This window comes from Macrobrachium rosenbergii, chromosome 43, assembly GCF_040412425.1.
Source record: "Macrobrachium rosenbergii isolate ZJJX-2024 chromosome 43, ASM4041242v1, whole genome shotgun sequence".
NCBI classification, from domain to species: domain Eukaryota; kingdom Metazoa; phylum Arthropoda; class Malacostraca; order Decapoda; family Palaemonidae; genus Macrobrachium; species Macrobrachium rosenbergii.
In genome coordinates this window covers 30,437,386-30,460,960 of record NC_089783.1, presented here as the reverse complement: position 1 = coordinate 30,460,960, position 23,575 = coordinate 30,437,386, and the positions used below count along the sequence as shown (strand labels likewise).

At 38.4% G+C, this 23,575-nt stretch overlaps 1 protein-coding gene across 11 annotated transcripts in view; it reads right to left on the bottom strand.

Moving 5' to 3' along the window:
* Nucleotides 1–23,575, bottom strand: part of plx (PTB_TBC1D1_like and TBC domain-containing protein plx) — a 143,459-nt gene that overhangs the window by 60,296 nt on the left and 59,588 nt on the right. For all 11 annotated transcript variants that reach the window (XR_010850204.1, XM_067086915.1, XM_067086911.1 and 8 more), the window contains 7 exons: nt 18,989–19,251; nt 16,869–16,999; nt 14,770–14,925; nt 12,124–12,273; nt 11,231–11,392; nt 10,385–10,536; nt 6,817–6,909 (listed from right to left, as the gene is read on the bottom strand). Coding sequence is in view for 10 of the 11 variants with exons in the window: in XM_067086915.1 (XP_066943016.1) it covers nt 6,817–6,909; nt 10,385–10,536; nt 11,231–11,392; nt 12,124–12,273; nt 14,770–14,925; nt 16,869–16,999; nt 18,989–19,251 (1,107 nt within the window). In the remaining variant the exon portion in view is untranslated. The remainder of the gene's footprint in view (nt 1–6,816; nt 6,910–10,384; nt 10,537–11,230; nt 11,393–12,123; nt 12,274–14,769; nt 14,926–16,868; nt 17,000–18,988; nt 19,252–23,575) is intronic.

Here is a 23,575-nt window from a genome sequence, read left to right as displayed (position 1 = left end):
CTTCGGTCAACTTTAACTCGACCGAAATGGTAAAAAAATGCAATTATAAGCTAAAACTCTTACATTCTAGTCATATTCAATCATGTACCTTCATTTTGCAACAAACTAGAAGTCTCTAGCACAATATTTCGATTTATGGTGAATTTCTGAAAAAAAAAACCTTTCCTTACATCTACGCTGCTGCGTAACTCGGCCTAACATCTCAGAAATTCTTTTCGTCATGTTGTCGTAATGTTTGCATCGTTTTACATTAGTCGTTACATAAACTTTATATATGAAAATGTGCGCAATTTCATGTAGAATACAACAGAAGATAGCTCATGGTTGTAGCTTTCATCAGTTTTGAAATATTTTCACATAAATCACGATAACTGCCAAAATTTCAACCTTCGTCAACTTTAACTCGACCGAAATGGTAAAAACGCAATTGTAAGCTAAAACTCTTACATTCTAGTAATATTCAATCATGTGCCTTCATTTTGCAATAAATTGGAAGTCTCTAGCACAATATTTCGATTTATGGTGAATTTTTGAAAAACATTTTCCCTTACGCTCTGCTGGTAACTCGCCGAACATCTCAGAAATTCTTTCGTCTCGTTGTTGTAATATTTGCACCGTTTTATATTAGTCGTTACATAAAGTTTTATATATGAAAATGTGCGCATTTTCATGTTCAATACAACAGAAAATAACTCATGGTTGTAGCTTTTATCAGTTTTGAAAGATTTTCATATAAATCACGATAAATAGAAAAAATTCGACTTTCGGTCAACTTTAACTTGACCGAAATGATCAAAAACTGCAATTGTAAGCTAAAACACTTACAGTCTAGTAATATTCAATCAATTAGCTTCATTTTTCAACAAACGGGAAGTCTCTAGCACAATATTTCGATTTATGGTGATTTTTGAAAAACATTTTTTACGTCCGCACGCTACTTAATTCATGCATCATTTTGTGATAATATTTTCTCTGTGTTGCTTTGATCGTTTTACAATTTGTTATATACCAAAATCATCGCAATTTAGTGTACAATACAACTAAAAAAATTAACTCATTAGCTTTAACCGTTGTGCTTACAGCGATTTGTATACAATTATATAAGAGTTTTTTTCGCTGTCATATATTCCAATATTTATATATGATAATGATATTTTTTTCATTTCTGATGGTTGCATATTAAACTTCAGGCAATGACAAAAAAAAAGGAGCCAAAAATGAACTCTTAATCTTAAAAACTAAGCGTGCTGTGATTTTTTAAAAACTTTTTTCCGCTTCGGCGCTAACTCACGCGAGCGCGCGACGGAGACGTTTTTGTAAATAGAGGCTCGGCGTTTAAGGGTTAATAATATTTGAAAATAAGTAAATCATTCTTTAATCATAGAAAAATTTATTTAGTCATGAAAACATCATGAAAATACACTAGTTAGTGAATATTTCCCAACGAAAAAGTCTGCAAATTGCCAAATTTTTTGCGAATAAATTAAAGATATGTTCCACAGAAAATCCCACGAATCGGTGAGTCCGCAAATCATGAGAACGTAAATTACAGGGGGTTTACTATATTCATTTTCTTTTTATATATGGAAATATCTGTATGTGACAACTCAATTTCCTAAGCCTTATCAACAGAATGCCAAAGTTTCAATAAAATAACAGCACGTTGGATTTTTTATGTATACCTGATTGTGCAAAAATAATTTTGAGATACTGGCTGGTAAAGTTTAAAGGGACTCAATGGGGCTGGGTATAAAGTGAATCGCAGAGCGATATGCTTTCCCTTTCTCTCTCTGAGAGTACCTGAAGTCTCATTTACAGAGTAACTGTCTGTGTTCTCTAACACCCAAAGTTGCCATAAAAGCTGATTCCATACCATGATCGCTTATTTTTACCTGGTAAAATGACCATTATGGTTTAGGAAATAGGGACGGTTTTTGCTATGCAGCAGGCTGGCTGCAATGTACACCCTCAGTGGCCCAAGGGCCCCAACAGCCCCACACACTGATTTCTGGTGTTTGCTATATGTCGTAATGGATTCCTGAATGTTTCAGGAAGATTTCTAGCTGTTTTTTAAATTTTGATTTTTTGACCCCATAGCAGCTAGGCCAATTAACTTTTTCTTGGAATCCAGCTGGATCAGATATGGCATCTGAAATATAAAGTGCCTGACAAGCTTCAATAATGCAATCCCAATTGGCTCTAAATTTCAGCCAGACCATTTTTCCATTGGTGGCATTAGGAATACAGGCAGTCCTCTCCAAGAGACAGTCATATACAGAACTGTTAATGTGGAATTCAGTAAACAGCAAATATGTAAACACTGTACAACTTACTGGAAATCTTAAAACACAGAACATTGTGGCAACTACATGTCAACTACTTCTGACGATAAATAGGTCACCAAGATCTGGTGCATATAGCCATACCTTGCTCAAGTGGGATACTACCATAATAAATATAAAGTCAGGGCCATCAAACTCTGGGTATAAAAATTCAACCTTTGACTTGGTACTACTTACAAGTGTCTCAGATAAAAACATCAAATCATGGCTACAGGCACAACTCTGGTGATCAAAAAAATTTTACCTTAAGTGACTCAAACATTTCAGTAAAGTACTTTGCCATTTTTCTTATGATAACGAGTATCAGGCCCAGGGTTAAGTTCAATGTCTCCAGAAAGAATTAAAATCAACAACATAAAATTAAAAGCAAATCTAATACATACATTCAATATAACAACATAGTAAAAATCAACAGGACAACAAAATCAACAACGGGAGTATTTATGTTATTTACAACAATTTTATTAAAAGGATGAAGAAACAATGTCATTAAAAAAGTGCCGGCAGCAACTGCTCGACAAGGTGGAGCCAGGACACCTTGTAAGGCAATAAAAAAAAAAAAAAAAAAAAAAACTGGCAGCTTTGCCACAACAACAGGGGTTGGGCAGTCACAGTGTACTTAGAAATCATAAAAAGCTGAGGAAATTATTAAGTAAAGAAGGCACTTTCCAGATAATCAATCAAGCAACTTTTGCTCTCTCATCAGCCTGTCTGACACACTTTTTTTAAAAAACAGAAAAGTGAACAAAAAGGAGAAAAATGCCTGATCGTACCCTCATGCAAGGAAACTCTAAACCCAAGACCACAGAAGGCCATGGTACAATAGCTATGGCACAGTCCAAGGTTGGAGAACCTGGTTTGTTGTTAAGAATATAAAAATATTTAGACCAAAGGCCAATGCTGGGACCTACAAAGTAATTCAAAGTTGAAAGGGAAATTGAAAGTAAAAAGGTTTTAAAAGTGTAATGGGGGGGGAACCTCACAGTTGCACTATGAAACAATTGTTAGGAGAGGGTGGAAAGTAAGATGGAAAAATCAGAGTATGAATGGAAGCACAATAAAAGGAATTAACGGGGTTGCAGCTAGCGGCCTAAGGGACACTGCAAAACCCTCTAAGTTAGGCCTACTGTGCACCACATGAAGTACACTGATAGCACTAACCCCCTATGGAGAACAAGGTTTGTATTAAGAGAAACTTCCTTTTGAAAGGGTTGCCTACCAAGGCTACAGGGTTCCTTCCACCTGCTGGTTTGATTTCAGTGTCCTCCTAGAAGAGTTGCTTGCCTGGCACTCAATATTAAAACAATATATATATATATATGATAATCATAATTGTCATCGTGTCAACATGACATACCAAAGAATATGACAAATTTTTAATTAATTTGTATTTTTCCTAACATACAAACCTGAGGTCTTTACATATAGATAACTTTCAGCGACGCTGGAAAGTCCAGCCGTTAAACTTTTGCAAGGCGGTTATGGTAACAGTTACCTAAGGTAGAGGCAGGAGTACTGCCCACCCAACCAGTATGCATTCAATCTCTTCAGTTTACCTTTTGGCCCCGGTAAAAGAATGAGGGGTGGTAAATGGCGGGCCTTTTATGTAAAGACCTCAGGTTTGTATGTAAGGAAAAATACATATTAATAAAAAATTTGTTATTTGTTCCTAGTCTTTACATATGGAGACTTACTACTGGAGGGAGGATTCCAAGTAATTCTCTGAACTGACTGGTAGTTCGGCTCACCTGGTATTCTCTTCCTGGTCACGAAAGAGCAAAGGAAAGACACCATACCTCTGATCTTTTGAACATGTGTGATGTTAGACTGCCAGACTTCTGGGTACTTCGAATAAAAGGAAAGTATAAAAACCCTTCATTCGAAAGGTACAGACGAACCCACAATGTCGAAGACTATGTAGCTAAAAACAACCAACTGGCTTGCCCATAGTCAGACCTTCTCCCTCCTTGCTAGAAAGAAGGTAGGAAATGCATCTATTAAACCAAACAAAACTGGATTAAAGACAGGAGACTCAGTCATGCAGATCACCTTCATGCATGCCAGTCCAGCTCGTGATGGCTTGTTCACTCTTCCTCTGTCCACTGGAAGAGGATGGAAAACAGGAGGAAGGTAGGAAGCTAGTCCCACCCACACCTTCTCCCTGTAGCTGCACACCTTAGGCGAGATGCAACCTATCCTTAGGAGCTGGGTAAACTACATGCCTTACTGAGCATCCACCAAGGATCCAAGGAAAAGGAGTCCAAGGACACATGGGCAATAACCCAAGGTAAAAGGATAAGAATGTGAACTGCACAATTACATTCTATCCAAGTACCGGATCGACAGGTTATTCCTGAATGCCAAAGATCGATGGATGACTATGACCCCTAGAGACGTTGCCTCAACCGTACTGATGACTACCATAAAATTGCAGGGTACGTTTATAAGGTCATTCCCTTAGGCAGAGAAATGATCCCTTTGCCTTTGGTCAACATTCCAAGGTAAGAGGAAAGATGGAAAGACTATTTTTCACAACTACTAAACAATGAGAATGAGTGTGAAGAACTGGAAAATGTTCTTCCAATAGAAAGACCAATAGCAAACATCAGAGCGAGTGAAGTCGAGAATGCTATAAAGAAAGGAAAAGTAAACAAAGCTGCAGGAAAGCCAGAGGTAACAATAGAAATGATTAAAGCATTGGGAAATCTAGGCAAAGAGTGGGTGCACACACTATTGGAAAAGATCTGGGATGTAGAGGAAATACCAAGGGACTGGAGCAATAGTTGAATGATTAAAATGTATAAACAAAAAGGAGACATGTTAAACTGTGGGAACTACAAATGAATAAAGCTTTTGGAGCATGTCTTCAAGATACTAGAAAGAATAGTAGATGGAAGGTTGAGAGAGCTGATAGATATACATGAGGAGCAGTTTGGGTTTATGAAAGGAAAGAGCACAGTGGATGCTGTTTTTATAGTAAGACAAGTCCAAGAGAAGTATCTACAAGGAAAAAGGAAAGTTTACTTGTGTTTAGTGGATCTTGAAAAGGCATATGACAGGGTACCAAGAAGAGTAGTCTATTGGTGTTTGAGAAAGAGAGGAGTACCAGAGATGTTGGTAAGGCTAGTGAAGATGATGTATGAGGGTACAAGAACTACTGTACAAACAAAATATGGGGAGACTGAGACATTCCCTGTGGAGGTGGGCCTCCATCAGGGATCAGCTCTGAGTCCATTCTTGTTCCTCATCATTACAGACACACTGACATCAGAATTAAAAACAACGATGAACGGTGGGATCTGTTGCTTGCTGATGATTTAGTCATTATAGCAGACACAGAAGAAGAACGGCAAGGAAGGTTTTTAGCACGGAAAGGAGCCCTAGAAAGGAAAGAATTTAAAGTGAACATTGGAAAGACAGAGCTAATGACTAGTAGTAGAGAAGGACATGAAGAAGTAAACATTCAAGTGGAAGATGGTACAGTGCTAAAGCAGAACACTGAGTTAACTGTTTGGGATCACTAATAACAGAAGAGGGAGGTACAGAGAAAGCAGTGAAACAGAGAGTGAAAGAAGCATGGCAAAAATGGAGAGAAGTAACTGGAGTTGAGTGAAAGAAGCATGGCAAAAATGGAGAGAAGTAACTGGAGTTGTTTTAGACAAGAAAATGCCATTAAAGCTCAAAACGAAGATTTATAATACAGTTAGTAGGTCCCCACTCCTCCATAAGAGCTCCCTATTGCCGAAGCACCAGGGGAATGTGGAGGAGTAATTTCCCTCCTTTGATGAAGAAGCAGTGGAATGGAATTGCATGGGAAGAGACAAGAAGCTACCTGACGTCTTTGGAGGAGGATACCCCTCCGAGGACGGTGAGAAGCCTTGGAATTCTCTTTCCAGTGAACCTCATCCATTACTCTGGGAACCAATTACAACACTCAGAGCAAGTATCACTCATCAAACACAAACATTTGCAGCATTTAGTGCAAATGGTGTGCGGGTCTACTTTGAAGGGTGAAAGAAAACTGCAATCTCGCTCTCCACCCCTGGGCAAGGTTTAGATGATTCTCGGGTTTGCATGATACCCATAAATAACAATACATCAAATATACTCAAGCACTTCAAAAAGGAAGAAAAACACCAGGATGAAGTGCAGGTAGAAACAGCTGGCAAACATTCGGGCAGAGGAAGGCAATAACACATCCGCTCTGTGCAAAGGCTGTAAGGTAAGTGGATATGAGACTCAGCGAAGGGAGGTGGTGAGGGTACACCTCACCTCTCCCACCAGTAGTTCAACTACCGAACAACCTTGTGTAGAATAGCTTGCTCCAGCTTGTATTCATGTAGGAACAAGTGACTTTTTATTGCAAAGTCAATGGGATAAGCTACCAAATCATAAAATGGATCTTCTTGACAAACACCAGGAAGCCTGAAAGGGATTAGGTCAGTAATATTTAAAATGAAAACTTTACACAAACCTGAAGTCCAATTGGGTCTGGTCGGTACTGACGTCTGCAGCCCATGACAAACATAAGATGTTTTAACAAGTTGTATGCGAGCTCCTCCTCAACCTATTTCACAAAAAAATAAATGTTTCTAATAGACAAACAACACTGGTGAATTTTACTTGCATAAGCTGAAAATGAATTTACATATTCATTTGATTTCTTTACTAATTTTACCATTTACCATTTTCCTATAAATATACTGATAATAAACAATATACAGTATATCTACTAATTATGCAGAACTAAAATTTAAAAAAAAAAGGAATTGCATGAACTATACGATTTACCAAGATTAACTGTTAATCACTGTTGCACCTAAAATTCAAGATAAGTTCAATGTTTCATGACACACAAACCCATGTTTCCACACAGCCTTTATTCTGCTGTTACTGAAAGCTACCAAACAAAAGTACATCATACTAGGAGTGGGGGAATTCTACCACAGAGATAATCTTATATAGGGACAACTACAGGTAACATACCATGAAAATGGATAAAATTTCAATCATATAACTGACAATATTGCGAAGGCATTTGAAAGACCACCAATATAATCTGAAGGGCAGTAGGAATACAGATAGAACCAGAAGATTCACTAAGCATGTCTCTTTGTGTTCATCTGAATAATGGAGGGAGCTACAAAGGAACGCAAAAAGAAAGGTCACCGAGTGCTACCTCATGCGCATTAACCTGGTGTTAACAATATACTCAAAGGATGCGTGGTCCTAAAAATATTTAACAAATGGAAAAGAGGAATAGCTGTGTGAAATTAAGGTTTAAGCCACAAGTGCAAATGAGAGCCATCAAACATTCCTCATCTGTTCCAAATGTTTTACTGTGCAATGACTGGCATAAACAGCAAAAAACTATATACAGTACATATTAAATTAAATTAAGATCATTGTAGTTTTACATAGTGCAAAAAATCCTATACTGTATCTCTGTTACTTTATTTTTGACAAACTGAAGAATTGAAGAATTTTGCATCTACTTCAGTTCCCCATATAAACTTATTTTTTATTTCCTTTTCTAAACAATCTACAACTGGACTTTCTGGTTTTCCTTCTTTAAACATACTACAATGACGTAAAACTATTCAGCACAAGATGAACACCCAAATCAGTACAGTGTATAGCAATCTCTTGAATGTGCAGATTAATAGTTGTTGCCATACTATATTACCATATACAGTACAGGATCAGGCAGAATGGAGGGAAGGGATAAAATTCCAGGTTGTCCCAAGGATGTTGAAGGGCATCCTTCACCACAAGAAAGGATCCGGGACCACCGAACAATAGGCCTCTAGTTTTCTATTGAACCTTGTAGAGAAGAGGTCTAACATGGGTCTTCCCCACAGGAGAAACATGTTGCCTGTCCGCTATGTCCTGATGCAGAGACCACTATGTACCTAGAACTTGTCCCTCACAACTTAGCCTGTCGGCCACTATACTCCTTTTGCCTGGAATGTACCTGGCTCCACCAAGTTGTCGATCACCGTCAGCGAGTGAAGTTGGCGTGATATCAGCCCGCCCTGTTTGTTCACATACGCTGCCATTATAGTGATGCTGGACATCAGAATGATGGAGTGACCTACTACCCTCTCCCAAAACTCCTGAAGACCCAGGAAGGTAGCTTTCAACTCCAACACATTGATGTGGAGCCGCTTGTCCTGAGCGCTCCAAACCCCCGAAGTCAGGAGCTCTTCCAGATGAGCACCCCAACCTTTGGAGGATGCGTCAGAGAACGGAAGATCTGGAGGGGGCGAATGAAGACGAACTCCCACCGTCAGGTTCTGATCATCCAACCACCACAAGAGGTCACTTCTTACCTCTGCCGACAGAGGGACCTGGAGCTGAGGGGAGTCTCCTGCTGGGAACCAAAACTCTAGTCTCCACTGCAGGGACCGAATATGAACACACCCATGAGGGACCAGCTTCACGACATAAGTCGAGAGGCCCAGAACTAATTGCCACTGGTGAGCTGGTTGCTCCTTCTTCAAAAGGAAGGTGCGAGCTACTGCCCTGAACCTCTCTATCCTCTGGTCCGACAAGAAAACTCTCAATGAGGCTGTGTCAATCATCATTCCCAAGTACAGAATCCTCTGGCTGGGAAGAAGATTGGACTTTTCCAGATTTATCATGATACCTAGGCTGTGGCAAAACTGGAGAAGATGGTCCCTGTCCCGAATCTGCCTTTCCCGGGAACTTGCTAAGACCAATCAATCATCAAGATATCTCAAGAGGCGAATCCCCTAAGCATGAGCCCATGTTGACACTAGGGTAAAGACTCTTGTGAACACTTGCTCCCCAAGACTGAAGCGGAGGAACTTCCTGGACGAAGGGTGCATAGAAATTTGAAAGTAGGCGTCCTTCAAGTCTACGGTCAACATGAAGTCCGCATACCTTTCAGCTGCTAAGATTGTCCGAGAGTCTCCATTCTGAACTTTGTCTTTCTGACAAAAAGGTTCAGAGTTGAGAGATCTATCACTGGTCTCCAATCACCAGAGGTTTTTGGTACCAGGAAAACTTGACTGTAGAACCCCAGAGAAGGACGAACTACCTTTTCCACTGCCCCTTTGTCCATCATCTTCCTCACTTCCTCTTGTACAGCTGTTTCGGAGAGCCTTGGGTGCAAGTCATGTGTAGGAGAGGTCGATCGGAGAGAGGAGGAGGGAAGTCGAAAGGCAGTAGATACCCTACCCGAAGGACATCTACTACCCACAGTTCCGCTCTGTGCATCTGCCACGTAGCTCAGTGGCTCGCCCGGCATCCCCCCCATCAGTGGTACGGGTGGGGAGTGGCATCCAATCTATTCATGTCCTCCAGTCTTTGCCCCTACTCCCCCTCCGTGGTTTCGAAGGACAAGATTGAAAGGGACGTTGCTGAGGCTGCTTCCTTGGTGCTGGAGTCGGCTGGGAAACATTGGTTGAAGACTTCCTAGGAGGAGACTGCCTAATCTGTCTCGGAGCGGAAGGGTGAGACTGTGATGAAGACTTAGCCACTGTCTGTTGGACAAGATGATCATTAATGTTGGCCCGACATCTGATGACTGCAGCTTCCAGTTGTTCCGTAGGCAAAAGCTGGGATCCTAGGAGATCCCCATTTTGCAAGGAAAGCAAAGAGTCCACACAACACAACCAGTAGGGAGGTATCACAGGGTTAGGACAAAAACCGGCTTGGGGAAAGGAGAGCAAAAGCAAACGTCTGCTCTCCAAGGTGGTTGAAGAAAGACTGAATGCATCATGAAGTTCCAGCTGGGTCTCGGACCCTCTTCCACTTCATTTGCATATCAGATGCCAGATGCCACAGATTCCTTGCATATATGATTTTTTATTGTTTTTAAACCGGTTTCCAGCTGCCACCAGAAGATTTATCCTTATGTTAAGACTGAAGGTTTGTTCCGTGTATGAACAAAATTAATGTTTTCATGTATACAAAGCAATGCCTAACTACCACAACTGTGAATGCAATGAATTTTTTTGTGATATTTAATGATTTTTAATTTCCCATAACCTACAATACTTATATAACAAACTTACATGAAGCAATAAGACTCCTCCGACAAAACCAAGCCCCTGGCAATAGCCAACATCTTGGTCTAAGAGTGAATAAGCCTTCAATACATTGAAGAGCGCAAGCTGGCCTGGACCCAAAGTTTGCATGAAATATGGATGTGTAGGGAATGTCCGACCTTCAGAGATGAGAAAATCAAATATTAGAATAAATATCCTCATCAAAAGTGAATAATGTATACACATATTTATTACAAAGCTGTGGATATTTTTCACCCACACAAATCTCATAAAAAATTTGATACTTGTTTATTAGATTTAAATCATTAGAATAAAAAAATATAACCCTGATTAGTAACAAAACCTTAACAATATAAGCCTTTTGTTTTCAATAATTTTCAAATAATATATCAAGTAACAGACGAACACAAATTGAACTATTTGATTCAAAACTTCAAAATCAAATTCCTTAAAAATTTCAAGAGTAATCATCGTTCCAGAAGGCAGTAAGTTGGCCACGGCACTAAACACCTGTTGTGATTCTACCATAAGAGAATATAAGATCTCTCAAGGACTGGAGTTGGATCCATCATTATTATCTATGAATTACACATAATTTTCTTTGACATAAAAAGTGAGAAACAGAGAATTGATGAGAAACTCATGATCCAAGCTAATGATAAACATGTGCCCAAACCATCTCAATTTTTCATATATCAGTCATAAATATGATACAAATCTATGCCCGTCAAAATGCACACAAGAACGAGACATAATAAAATCTAAATAACAAAAATACTTAGTGAATACACATTAAAGGATAGAAAGTAAAAAATTAAAAACAGCTTGAGTGCTGTAGAAAAATGACTTTACCTAGGTCAATAAGTATTGCATGATGTTGAGAGGTCAACTCTTTCAACATCTCTTCATAGGGAGTGTTGTATGAAAGAACAGTAGGCTGTGATCTGGGATTTCTTAAATTATGCTGTAACGTCAATAATTGCCACACCTCACCGCGGACAGCCTTCGGGACACCTGTTTGAAAAAAATGAATATACTTATTTTTAAACCTATTTACTTATTGCCTGGTTTATCAAACAAAATTTCTTTTCTATATTCTAAAAGATTTGACTGACTTATCAATTTAAACTGCAAAGCACTGGGGAACTCTCAGCCATTAATTGCTTAGGACAGTGAAAATGAGAGTTAGAGTAGTCAGACAGCAAGATAAAGATATTCAGAAAATAGAGGAGATGAAGTACAATGACCTAAGGGTGGAACTGGGAGACAACTCCATAGTTACATTAAGAGATAATGGTTAGAGAGTTTGGACAGGGAGACTGATGAAAAGAAGCAGGAATGGAAATAAAGTAAAAGGCTATAATGTAGGTGCAGCCAAGGGCCAAAGGGATACTGCAAACACCCTTTAGTAATGTCTACAGTGCACCTGGTGAGATACAGTGATGGCACTACTCCTGTGGGGATATTCTAAAAATGAAATTTGAAAATATCAATGCATTATGTGACTCAGTCTTTTTTCTCGTTAAGTACCTTTCACACTGCGCAAATATTATACCTGTCATTTATCGCTAAACCTAACACCAACCATTACAAAATCTGTTGATATCACTTCAACAACTACTGCAAAAAAAGTCTTAAGGTTATTTACTGTCATTAATTTCTGAAAAATTAGCAAGGGACCACACACAAATCATTGTAAAACTAAAGGTTTCTTAAACAAGAGCTGGAATTACTGAGCTTCTTACCCTGTTTAACACCACTATGAATGATATTAGAGTCAATTCTAGCCTGAGGTTTTGATAACATGAGATTCCACGCCTGCATAGCTTCATATGGGACCTCTTCTTCATCGTAACTTAAACATACGCGTTGAAGAGCAACTTCTTGTTGAAGAGCTGAAAAAATAATTTTTAAATTAGTTGTATTGTACAAACAAACATTACAAGTAACAAGCCCTAAAGCAGGGGTCAGCAACCTTTTGGAGAGAGCAGGCCAGACAGCTATGCAGTGTCTTGGAGGAGGACCATAATATCAAGTGTACTACAGTTGAACATCTTAAAACTGGCATTCTGTGGTCCGGGAACTCCTGTGGTTTGGCTCGAATCTGAATCAGCCACCATTAGTTCGTTGAGCAGCCACGAGGGTGGCGCCACATATTGTTTACAACTTCTCGACAGCAAAAATTATGCCATATCTCTTTTGTTTTTATGAAAATAGTTGTTAGTAATGAAAATGTGTGAAGTCAAATAAGTTTTCCATACTCAATTTAAATGCATAAATATATTCTTTTAAAGATTTCACTTCAGAAGACTCTACCAAGTTAAAACTTTTAATCAAAGCAATGAGACATTTGGCAATGCACGAATTCCTTATTCTTAGAGTGCTTGAAAGACCTCATTTCTTTTATATAGCTGTATATTCGTCCATTTGATATGCCACCAATGAGATCAGTTGATGATAGCAGTAAGAAATGCAAGCATAAATCTTTATCTGTGCTAGAAAATTTTTCTTTCTTCCCCTCCGTTAGTGAATGTTTAGTGTTCATTTTTCTCAATAGATGGCAGTGTGCTTTGTTTACTTTTTGACGGAGAATGCACTGAGTGATCGTAGAAATTCATTCTTTATTTTTGTCATTTCATTACCCTCTACAGTCAAAATCAATGACAAAGAAATTAACAGCAAAAATTATGAAGATAGTAAATTTAGGAGATGAAAGTCACCGATAATATTCTGCAGATTCTGAGAAAAGTTACGTAGTTGACTTAAGGTTGGGCTAACTCAGGAATGTAGGCTAAATGTGATAAAGTACACTATTTTAAAGAAAATTATACAGTATGAAGTTATAAAATGATGAGGTGGAAAATAAATGAGCAATAAAATAATAAAAAGTGATGTCAAAACACAGCCAAGTAGTAGGCTAAGCCAGCAACTAGGCTATTTGTATGTGGAATTAGCTTGCAAGACTATGTTTACATAGGGGCTTAATTTTTTAGGGGTGTATTCTATATTCTGGGATTTTCTGTGGTCCGGCAGTGGCCTGGTCCCAAGGTTCTCGGATTTAAGAGGTTGAACCGTATAATAAATTTTCTTAACCTCAGATGCTCTGTCCAGAAGGCTGCCTTGGTCTGGAGGTTTTTTAATGAAAAAACAAGGCAGTTAATATAATATTTAAACAAGGTTCCTTATTTTACTGCAGGAATAACAGGATGCATAATACGACTTAGGCTGCAGCCCCACCAAATCCGTCATGTGCATCCCGCACTGCTAAAGCGTTTTGCGCGGCTACGTCTCGATCAACTGCCATAATTCAAATACAAGTGGCCCCACACTGCGCATGACTGTGGTTGGCGCCGTGTGCATTAATGGACTGCACGTGCAAGGAACAAAATATTTTGTTTTTAGCTGCAGTTGGACGTGAATCTTTGAACAGTCGTCCACATGGAGGAAGAATTAATTAGCACTGTGTGTCAGTGACAGCCATTATGGGATCCCAGACATCGCCAACATAAAGATCAGAATGTGATCCAGAAATTGTGGACGGAGATTGGTTTAGAACTGGAATTTAATGATATTAGTAAATATCTAATTTTCCCTTTATTAGAATATTATGATACATTTATAAGCAAGAACTTTTTACTTTTTCATGCATAAACTGCCCAGTATACTGGTATACAATACATTAGAAAATATGAATACTGTCTGGAAATTACAGCAAGTAGTTTCTTATCCTCCAAAGCTTCTAAATTGGTTGACAGTGAGTCACAGAGCAAAAGCTTACACACTCCCTCCATGATGGCAAGTGTTGCTAAACTGTCTGTCTTGTTTGTCTGGTGGGGCAACATATGCAGAAGACGGACATGCTTATAGATGGACGAGGCCGCTTTGGCAGAGTGGGACGCATGTAACAGATTTGGTAGGGCCGCAGCCTTAAACTATGTAACAACGGTTAGATAATTAGTGTCCAGGTGTTCAAGTTACGGGGGGCGGACTGAAATCCATCACGCGCTGGATGTAGCCCGTGGGCCTGCCCTTAAGCATAGAATCTCAGTCCCAGCCACAACACATTTTTCCATCTACCAAGACAGAAAACTTACCAAAGGAGGAAAAATTAACATTATTTAGTAAAAAAATTAATCTAATGGGTAGGACTCTTAGACTTAAGCATGAAAACCAAGTCCAACCATTCAAATGCTCTCTTACCTAAGCTAATTGTACCAATAGTGAGGAAGCAACTATCATTAACCTAGACAAAAGGGTATCCAGTATGGTTTGTTGTTTTAATGAATAATCTCCCAGTGTTCAGAATGCCATTAACCATTCAGAGAAAAGCCCAAGAACAGTAAGTAAGGGCATTTTCTATCTTAATGAATAAAAGCTCCTTTGATTCTCACCTCTAAGACGCTGGTTTTCTTTTTCCATACGAATTAACAGGATGTGTTGAAACACTGCTTTCTTCCATATAATCTTCAGTTGGGCTGCAGTTCTTTTCTGTGCCGGCTTTTCAAGAGTGTCCTGATTACTACGATGGCCAAGGTGACTCAATGTTTCTGTAATGATTTGGAGCAGCTATGTGACACAGTATAACTACCAAGGAGTTGTAATGAATTTCTACTTTATAACAAAAAATTAAGAGCCTGTTGGGTCACAGAATTATGAATCTAAAAATACCTGTCTCATGGTATTCCTTGTAAACTTATAAATAAAATACCCATTTACAAATCTACTTTGTTTACATGCCTCCATGACATCAAAACAACAAAATAATTAAATATACTTAAAAAGTTTGCAGAACATATCAAAGTTCACTAATACAGAAAGCCTAACTTTAATACCTGATCCACCAGGTCCTGACATGAATACAATCTTATTCAAATTTGTGGTAGGAAATAAAGTCCTTAGAAGAATTAAATATAATCAATCCACTATTGAAATAAAAGCAAGCATATCCAGACTTGTTCTTGGAAGCTAAATTCCTAAATCAACACTATCAAAGGTCTGAAAAACTACTAAATAGAATAATAATTAAACAAGAATTAGGGTAGTAAAAACCTGCTAAGATTGTGTTTGAGAGCTTACTTTTGTTTACCATACTGAATTTATTTTATATTTTATGAAGCATTTTTTAAAATACATTAGCATCTCAACTTACCAGACATTTCCAGGGTCTTGCCTCTAAATAAAAACAAAACCTGGTATGTAATGAAGACCATGCAGCATAACCTATATGATACCAACAGCAGGTGTAGCAACTGTGTGAAAATCTATCTCATTCTTTCCTCCCTCTATTGTTATGTACTGTGGTTTCATTGTGGGTTTTGATAGGGATAAAATTTTTTAATGTGCTGTCATTAATACTATACTTTGGCCTAAATCATCAGATTTACACATAAATGATCAGTGTACTCCATGATCAAAATCAAATCGTAGCCTCTGTAAGCAATCATATATCTGTCAGTATGTTTACTTCCTTTTTCTCTCTTGCATTCTGTATCATTATTTTATTCCAAGTTTTGATAAAATTAACATCCGCTAATAAAAAAGTGATTAATAACTGTGTTGATTAGTAAATATAAAATGTATTACATAGTAAACATGGTTTCAGCAAATGTATTATGGCTTGGGCATTGACAGAATGAGGCCTGAGGGGCCCAGTAGCATTGGTAAGATTAATCAATGAATTGTTCTATGCTAAAAAAAAATATCCTAAATCAAATTTTTGTCTAAACTTCCACTATTTTTCCTCTACATCCATAAATATTTCACCAAATAAGCAACATAATGACTATCATCTGACTGACAGTATGTGAGAGTTCATTATCCCTCACCATCCCAAATATGATGCGATGTGGATTTTTTCTCTAAATACTAAGCACCCTATGGATCTATAGTGAACATTTTTTGTGCATGTGTGCCAATCTGCTGTCCCTTATCTTGACAGAAGTTGGGACTTTTTCCTATGAAATAAAAAAATATTGACTTCAAAATTTAACAAGTATGCCGGCTGAGTTTGTTGGCTAAAGACATCAGTAAAGAGGGTCTACTGAAGGTAAGGTAATTCATATACAAAATCTAACTAATAAAATGTGCTCAAGAGATGAATAAATGCAAATGTAAAAATGTATAAAGATTCAACTTTTATAAATGACTAAAAATGTAACTGAATTATACTTATGCTTTACTTGATAAAGATGGATACCTCTTTACAGAATGGCATATCTATATGTCTGTAACAAGCCTATAGATGTGCCAAACAATTTCAGTTCTATGAATAATAAGTTAAGTTCGGCTGTCACATTAACTTCAAACAATGCATCAGCAGAAAGTAAAAGATTATGAAACTACTGTAATCTCTATAATGCAACAAGCAAACATTAAATCACACATGAAACGTGATACAAAAATAACATACTATCCTAAGCCAAACAATCCTTCCACCTTCATGTAATAATTTTTATCTTATTGAAATTTCCTAATGTCAAAAGTATCTCACCTGACTGTTTATTGGGTGAAACTACCCTCTGGAGAATGGCATGACGAAATGAGGTAGACTTGTTAACTTTCCCTTCACTAATCTCATCTTCCGTTGAAGTGCGTGAAGCTGGAGAACCAACTTTCATAAAACTGCAAATAGCATTTTGAAGGAGAAGAGCTATATCAGGCATTTTTCTTGTTTTCCAAGAACATGCAGCATTTTATCACCCAACAAGTGTTACCACTCTCATCCTTAAAAGTATCTAGTGATCTCTCATGAACAGTGAAGGATGGCGCCAGTGTTGTCAATTCACATCCTGTCAAGATATCCCCACACACTTGCTTACATAATACTACTTCACTCACTCACCAGAACTCTCACAGCAAGTCACAATTAGCAGTGCATCAATTATAAGATCATAATTGTCTACAGGTCCTGTTTTACAAATACCCACTGGTCAAATTATGATGGAAAAAATTATTACGAATCTTACAATTACACATTGAAAAAATTATTAAGAATCTTACAATTGAATGTTTCACACCATTAAACATACCAGACATTTACATAACAAAAATCTCATCACTGAAGCTGCAAATATGAAATATTACTTTCTATATAATACCAATAAATACATTTCATTCAAATAAAATGATGATCAACTTCAGTCCTACTGAATAAAAACAATTCATTTAACAAAAAATTATGACATTTTGTGAAATTCCAGTTACATCATCTTGAACATTCTTACAGCTTCTTGTCTCATTTGTAAACACATCTAGTAAGCAGAGAGAGAGAGAGAGAGAGAGAGAGAGAGAGAGAGAGAGAGAGAGAGAGAGAGAGAGAGAGAGAGAGAATTCTCTACAATAGTATGTTGTGTGAATTACCAATAACACAATAAATATTATAAATCCTCCTCCTCTGAATATTCATTCAAACAAGTATTTCCATCTTTGTATTTATGTTATTAATAATGTGTGTGTGTGTGTGTGTGTGTGTGTGTGTGTGTGAGAGAGAGAGAGAGAGAGAGAGAGAGAGAGAGAGAGAGAGAGAGAGAGAGAGAGAGAGAGAGAGAGAGAGAGAGAGAGAGAGAGCAAGGATGTAATCTATGTTAATTGCAAAAAATACTTGCCCTTAATTCAGTACTAATTTGTACATAACTACCCTATTCTTAAATTACCTGCCCAAGTGGCTACTAAAACTTAAGGAAATCACAGGAAGAAAGTTCAACAGTTTTAAATAACAATAATTCCAAATGCTAAAACGTTAAAGCACTTAAGAGGAACCTTTGCAGCAAATGAAGATATTTCAGCCTGTAGATACAGTATTGTAGGTTTTGTAAGTAATCTAAGTCTTATTGTTCTAAAAATATCTCTCAATTTCTGCAAGGGTCCCTATCAGTGCTCCAACTTATAAATATTTGGAGTTAATATTTAATAAAAATTTCACAGTACAATACATGAAAGTATTTGGGGTGTTTCTAAATACACTGAGAATATGAAACTTTTTATAATACCTACTGTTCTTAACAACAGGTATAATCATGCTGCAAGGTGCAATTGGCATTCAAAATAAACAAAAGAACAATGCTTGGCCAACTCTTATGGGCTGCCTGTAATCACCTGTTTCCCACCAGGTGGCACTGGAATGTCTTCATTCTAGTCAAAATTCTTCATGATCACTCATTAAGATGTGAGGAGGCTGGGCAGGTTTCAACTCTAACTTTAATGACAGGACTACAGCTTTACAAATCTCTTATGGATTTCAAAATCTTTCACAAATAATACAAAACAAAAATAAACAGGTGCAGTACTGCACTGAAAAGAATCAGCAAAAGTAACATCAAAATTAAAACAGGCAATTCACACAGTATGAACAAGAAAATGGCAAGACTGTCTATTCCAACGACACCTGGTGGGAAAAAGGTAATTACAGACTCTTCATTGGGTTCAGCTAAGCTTTATACTTTTGTTTATTTTGAATGCCAGTTGCAACTAACAGCGCAGATGTAAGCTAACTTTCACAGCTGGTAAGATTCATCAAAAATACTATTACAATTATAACTATCCTTATTGCTAATCCTAATTCTTGGTTTTCCTACAAAAAATTGCAAAAATATTAGACCAAAAGAAACTTACATATTTCTTTTAGAACTCAATGGAGAATTCTGATTTGGATGAGATGGTTTCTGCTCTGCCATTTTCTGCTTGGAAGCAGCACGCTTTGCTAAAAACTCACGTCTCATTGAATCCCCACCAGAAGAGCTCACAGTAGAAGACCGAGGACGATGGCCAAGAGGGGAATCACTTAGCCCCTCTAAGTGCACTTTGCTGTGGCTTGGCATGGGATTTATGTGTGGCCTCTCTGAAGCTGTGTTTGACTGTGTAGTTGAAGGCTGCTCCTGTTAGGAACACAGATAAGACAGATAAGCAAAGTAAAACTTCAATCAGGAACACATGGACAAGACAGCTAAGCAAAGTAAAACTTCAATATATGCCTGTGGTTTTGTTACAACGAATTCCTAAAAACACCATAATGATGATGCTACCGCAACCAAAAGTACTGATAGGTAACTGTCAAGACTGAGGGGCTACCAATGCTCAAAAGCAATACCAAGCTCCTCACAAATCATACAGCCTATTTAAATATGACATTTTTATGATAAAACAAAGTTTTATATATACTTACCAAGTAATTACTGTACATTGCTTTTAGTTTCTATTATCAGCAGTTTAAAATTTTGAAATTTGCGGGTCACGCTAGTCTGTTTTGGTGATGTGCCCCACCCACTTTCGGGGAAAGAGAGGAACAACTAGCAAAAGAGCTTCAAATTGTTTATGCCCTCATATTCATGTGTGGGGAGGAGGGCAGGCTCCGATCATGTAATTACTTGGTAAGTATATATAAAACTTTATTTTATCATAAAAATGTCATTTTTATATAGGTAATTTACCAAGTAATTACACTGCTGATTCCCACATTGATAGGAGGTGGGCAGTGTTGCCATTTTAGCGTGAAACGTGCCAGATCTAGCACGTTTTGGAAAATTCTGGCGCTTCTTTTTCGCATCTGATGCAGTCGCGCTTTTTAGCATCCTTTGGATATATCTAACGGGAAATCTGGCACATTTCTGGGTATTTAATAATAATAATAATAATAATAATATTCCAAAATAGAAAAAAATAAGCAAAAATACTTTGAATAATCTGGTATTTGAAACTTGTCATCTGCTGCATGAATACACTCTCTCTCTCTCTCTCTCTCTCTCTCTCTCTCTCTCTCTCTCTCTCTCTCTCTCTCTCTCTCTCTCTCTCTCTCTCTCTCTCTCTCTCTCTCTCTCTCTCTCTCTCTCACTTAATTCGAATTCCGATTTCATGTACTGAACGGTGACAATGGGGGAAGTGAGGTTATAGTATAGAGAAGATAGTATTGCCTCATGAACTGTTCACCAAACACCATAGAAAATGGGCTGCAATTAAAGTCTAGTTACATTATGCTTATAGGAAATTACAGAGACTCGTCTTGGGAAAATCCTCTTGGAGAACTTGCCAATTTAGCTGTATCATTGCTGTCCTTACCTCATTCTAACGCCGAAGTGGAAAGGACATTTAGTCAAATGAACATTATCAAATCCAAGATCTGCAATAGGATGAATCTGAAGACTTTAAATTCAGTACTAGCTACTCGTTATGGCCTGAAGTGAAAAGGAAAATGTTGCTATGATTATACCGGTAAATTGCCAAAAGAAATTGTTGATACTACTGGGGATTCAGCTAAATACAAGACTCAAGATGAACCTGGAACTTCTCAAAGCTCGGAAGCATCTTCTATAATAAACTTTGAAGTGGAGGATGATCTGGACAACCCAGAACTTTTCTTAATGGATTTTTGAAATACAGGTAGGTAAACAATATATTCCTTATTTTGCTTATTAGTACTTAATATCTGTTTTCATTGTTTAATTTTGTTTGATTTTTTTTACTGAATCGCCATGGAACACATAGTAATTAAAGTCACTTTGGTAATTGTAAATAGTCCTAGCGCTTTTTTTTTTAGCTCTATATGAGAATTATTTAGTGTGTTTCTAGCACATTTTGGAGGACCCTCTAGTGCTTTTTGAAAATAGGAAATGGCAACACTGGAGGTGGGAGGCATGAACATATCTACCCCAAAACATTAATAATTGTAATGGATTTGAGAATAGAAAAGATTGCTAACATTAAAATAATGTCCGTTGAATCCTCACCTGATAAGAGAGCTGCTACAGGAAGATACTGCCTCTAGATGGCGCTCATCTTATCGTAAAGTGGCGCTGCAGTATAGCCGAGAGTTGCCTGCTATTTTAGTGGGTACCCTGCAGCAAAGGACAATTCCGATTGCTTCACAAAGATAAAAGTTGCCCCTGCCCTGGGTGCAGTACAAAATATATATATAACCAGAGAAAACACAGTCACCAACACCACCATAAGAACACCATTACCCACCCATAAATGACCGGAGGGTACTCCGGGCACGTCGTACCCCTAGGCTCCCTTAAAAAACTCAACGTCCTTGTTTCAAGGCATAGTAGGAAGGATTGCTTCCTATGCTTCCTTCCCCAACACCACACCAGCCACAGAAAATGGACCCAATGTATTGAGGTTCTCCTATACAGTCTCTATCTCCTTTAAATAATGCAAAGCAAATACTGAATGACACTTCCAAAAAGTAGCTTGCAATACAGAAGAGAGAGACAAATTACGCTTGAAGGCTAAGGAAATTGCTACTGCTTTAATTTCATGTGCCTTCAGTTTACACAAGGGAAGGGCTTCATCACCAATTGAGGAATGAGCTTCCTTGATTAGATCTGAGGAAGAATGCCAGGGCATTCTTCAACAGTGGGCGCAAGGAGTTCTTGACCGAACACCATAAAGCACTAGACGAACCATGCACTCCTTTTGTTCTGTGAATATGATACTTCACTGTCCCTCACAGGACACAAAACTTCCTCTTCATCATTAGGACCAACAATCTCTGACAAACTTTTAATGGAAAAAGAACAAGGCCACAGATTGGACAAGGATTCATTTTTATCCATAAAACCCAAGGAAAGGGAGCAGACAGCATTACCTTGGAAGAAGCCCACCCTTCCATCCATCGCATGGATCTCACTAATCCGTTTGGCTGTTGCCAAGCTACAAGAAAAAGTGTCTTCCTAATCAAATCTCTTAAAGAGATTGAACGTAACGGCCCAAATGGAGGCCAGTTAACCATTTAAGCATCACATCCAAATTCCATGGAACTACTGCAACCTCTTTCTTATCAAACAATTTGATAAGGTCTGACAAATTGTGGTTAGAAGAGAGATCTATCTCTCTATGTCAGAATACCGATCCCAACATGGCTCTGTATCATTTAATCGTCGGAGCAGAAAGGCCTCTGTCGTTCCTCAAATATAACAGAAAATCTGCTACTTCTGCCACAGATTTTTGAGAAGAGGAAACTCTGCGGCTTTGGCACCAGTCTCGAAATATTGCCCACTTTGCCTGGTAAACTCTGTCCGAGGACTGACGTCTGCATTTGGCAATAGCTTGCGAAGCTGCTCTTGAAAAGCATTTCTTCCAGAAGAGTTCCCTGATAGCAGTTCGAGAAGGTCCGGAAACCACTCTTTCATTGGCCAAAATGGAGCTACTAGGATCATTTCTAATTCTGGTGCATCTGAAATTTGTTTAAAACTTGCCTCACCATACTTAATAAGCAGGAAGGCATAGAGGAACTTGTCGGACCAGTTCTGAAGCATACATCTGTTGCTCATGCTAAAGGATCCGGAACTGGAGAGCAAAACAGAGGAAGACGGTGGTTTCCAGAAGTCACAAAAAGGTCGAGAATTGGAGTCCCCCACAGTTTCCATAGATCCAGACATACCTGCTGATCTAGCATCCACTCTGTGGGTAGCACCTGCTTCTGGAGACTCAATTCGTCCGGCAGAATATTTGACCATCCTTGTATGAAACGTGTTAAAAGGGTTGTCTAGTTTTGATCCGCTCAAAGTAAAAGCTCCCTTGCTATCTCGCAAAGAGAGAAGGAGTGAGTTCCCCCTTGATTCTTTATATAAGACAGGGCAGCCGTGCTGTCCGAATATCCACTAATGTCTTTTCGCATACTTCCCTGATGAAGAACTGAAGTCTCAGACGTACTGCTCTCAGTTCCTTGGCATTTATATGACACTCTCTCTGTTCCAGGGACCATGTCCCTGAAACTTCCTTGCTCCCTGAAAGAGCTCCCTAACACAGATCTGACGCATCAGAATAAGTCTAGGTTGGGGCTCAATGGAAGAAGAAACTTTCCTTCCGCTAACCTGCTTTCTAAATTCCACCAGTGCCGGTCCACCTTGATCTCGGGTGAAATATAGAAACTGAAGGTGTCTGGATAAACCTTCCTGTCCCAGCTGATCCTTAAGTAAAATTGCAGAGGTCTCATGTAAAGCCTGCTAGGCGAACGAATTGCTCCAAGGAAGACAATGTTCCCAGAAGGCTCATCCACTCATTGGCTGAACAGTGATTGAGACTGAGAAACTTGTTTACCATTCTCAGACAAGACTCCACTCTTTTCAGGGATGGAGAAGCCAGAACAGTCTGCGAGTTGATCAACGTCCCCAAGTAAAGACTCTGTTGATCCGGAATCAGCTGGGACTTTTGAAAGTTGATGACCAACCCAAGATCCTGGGCTAAGAGGAGGGTTTTCCG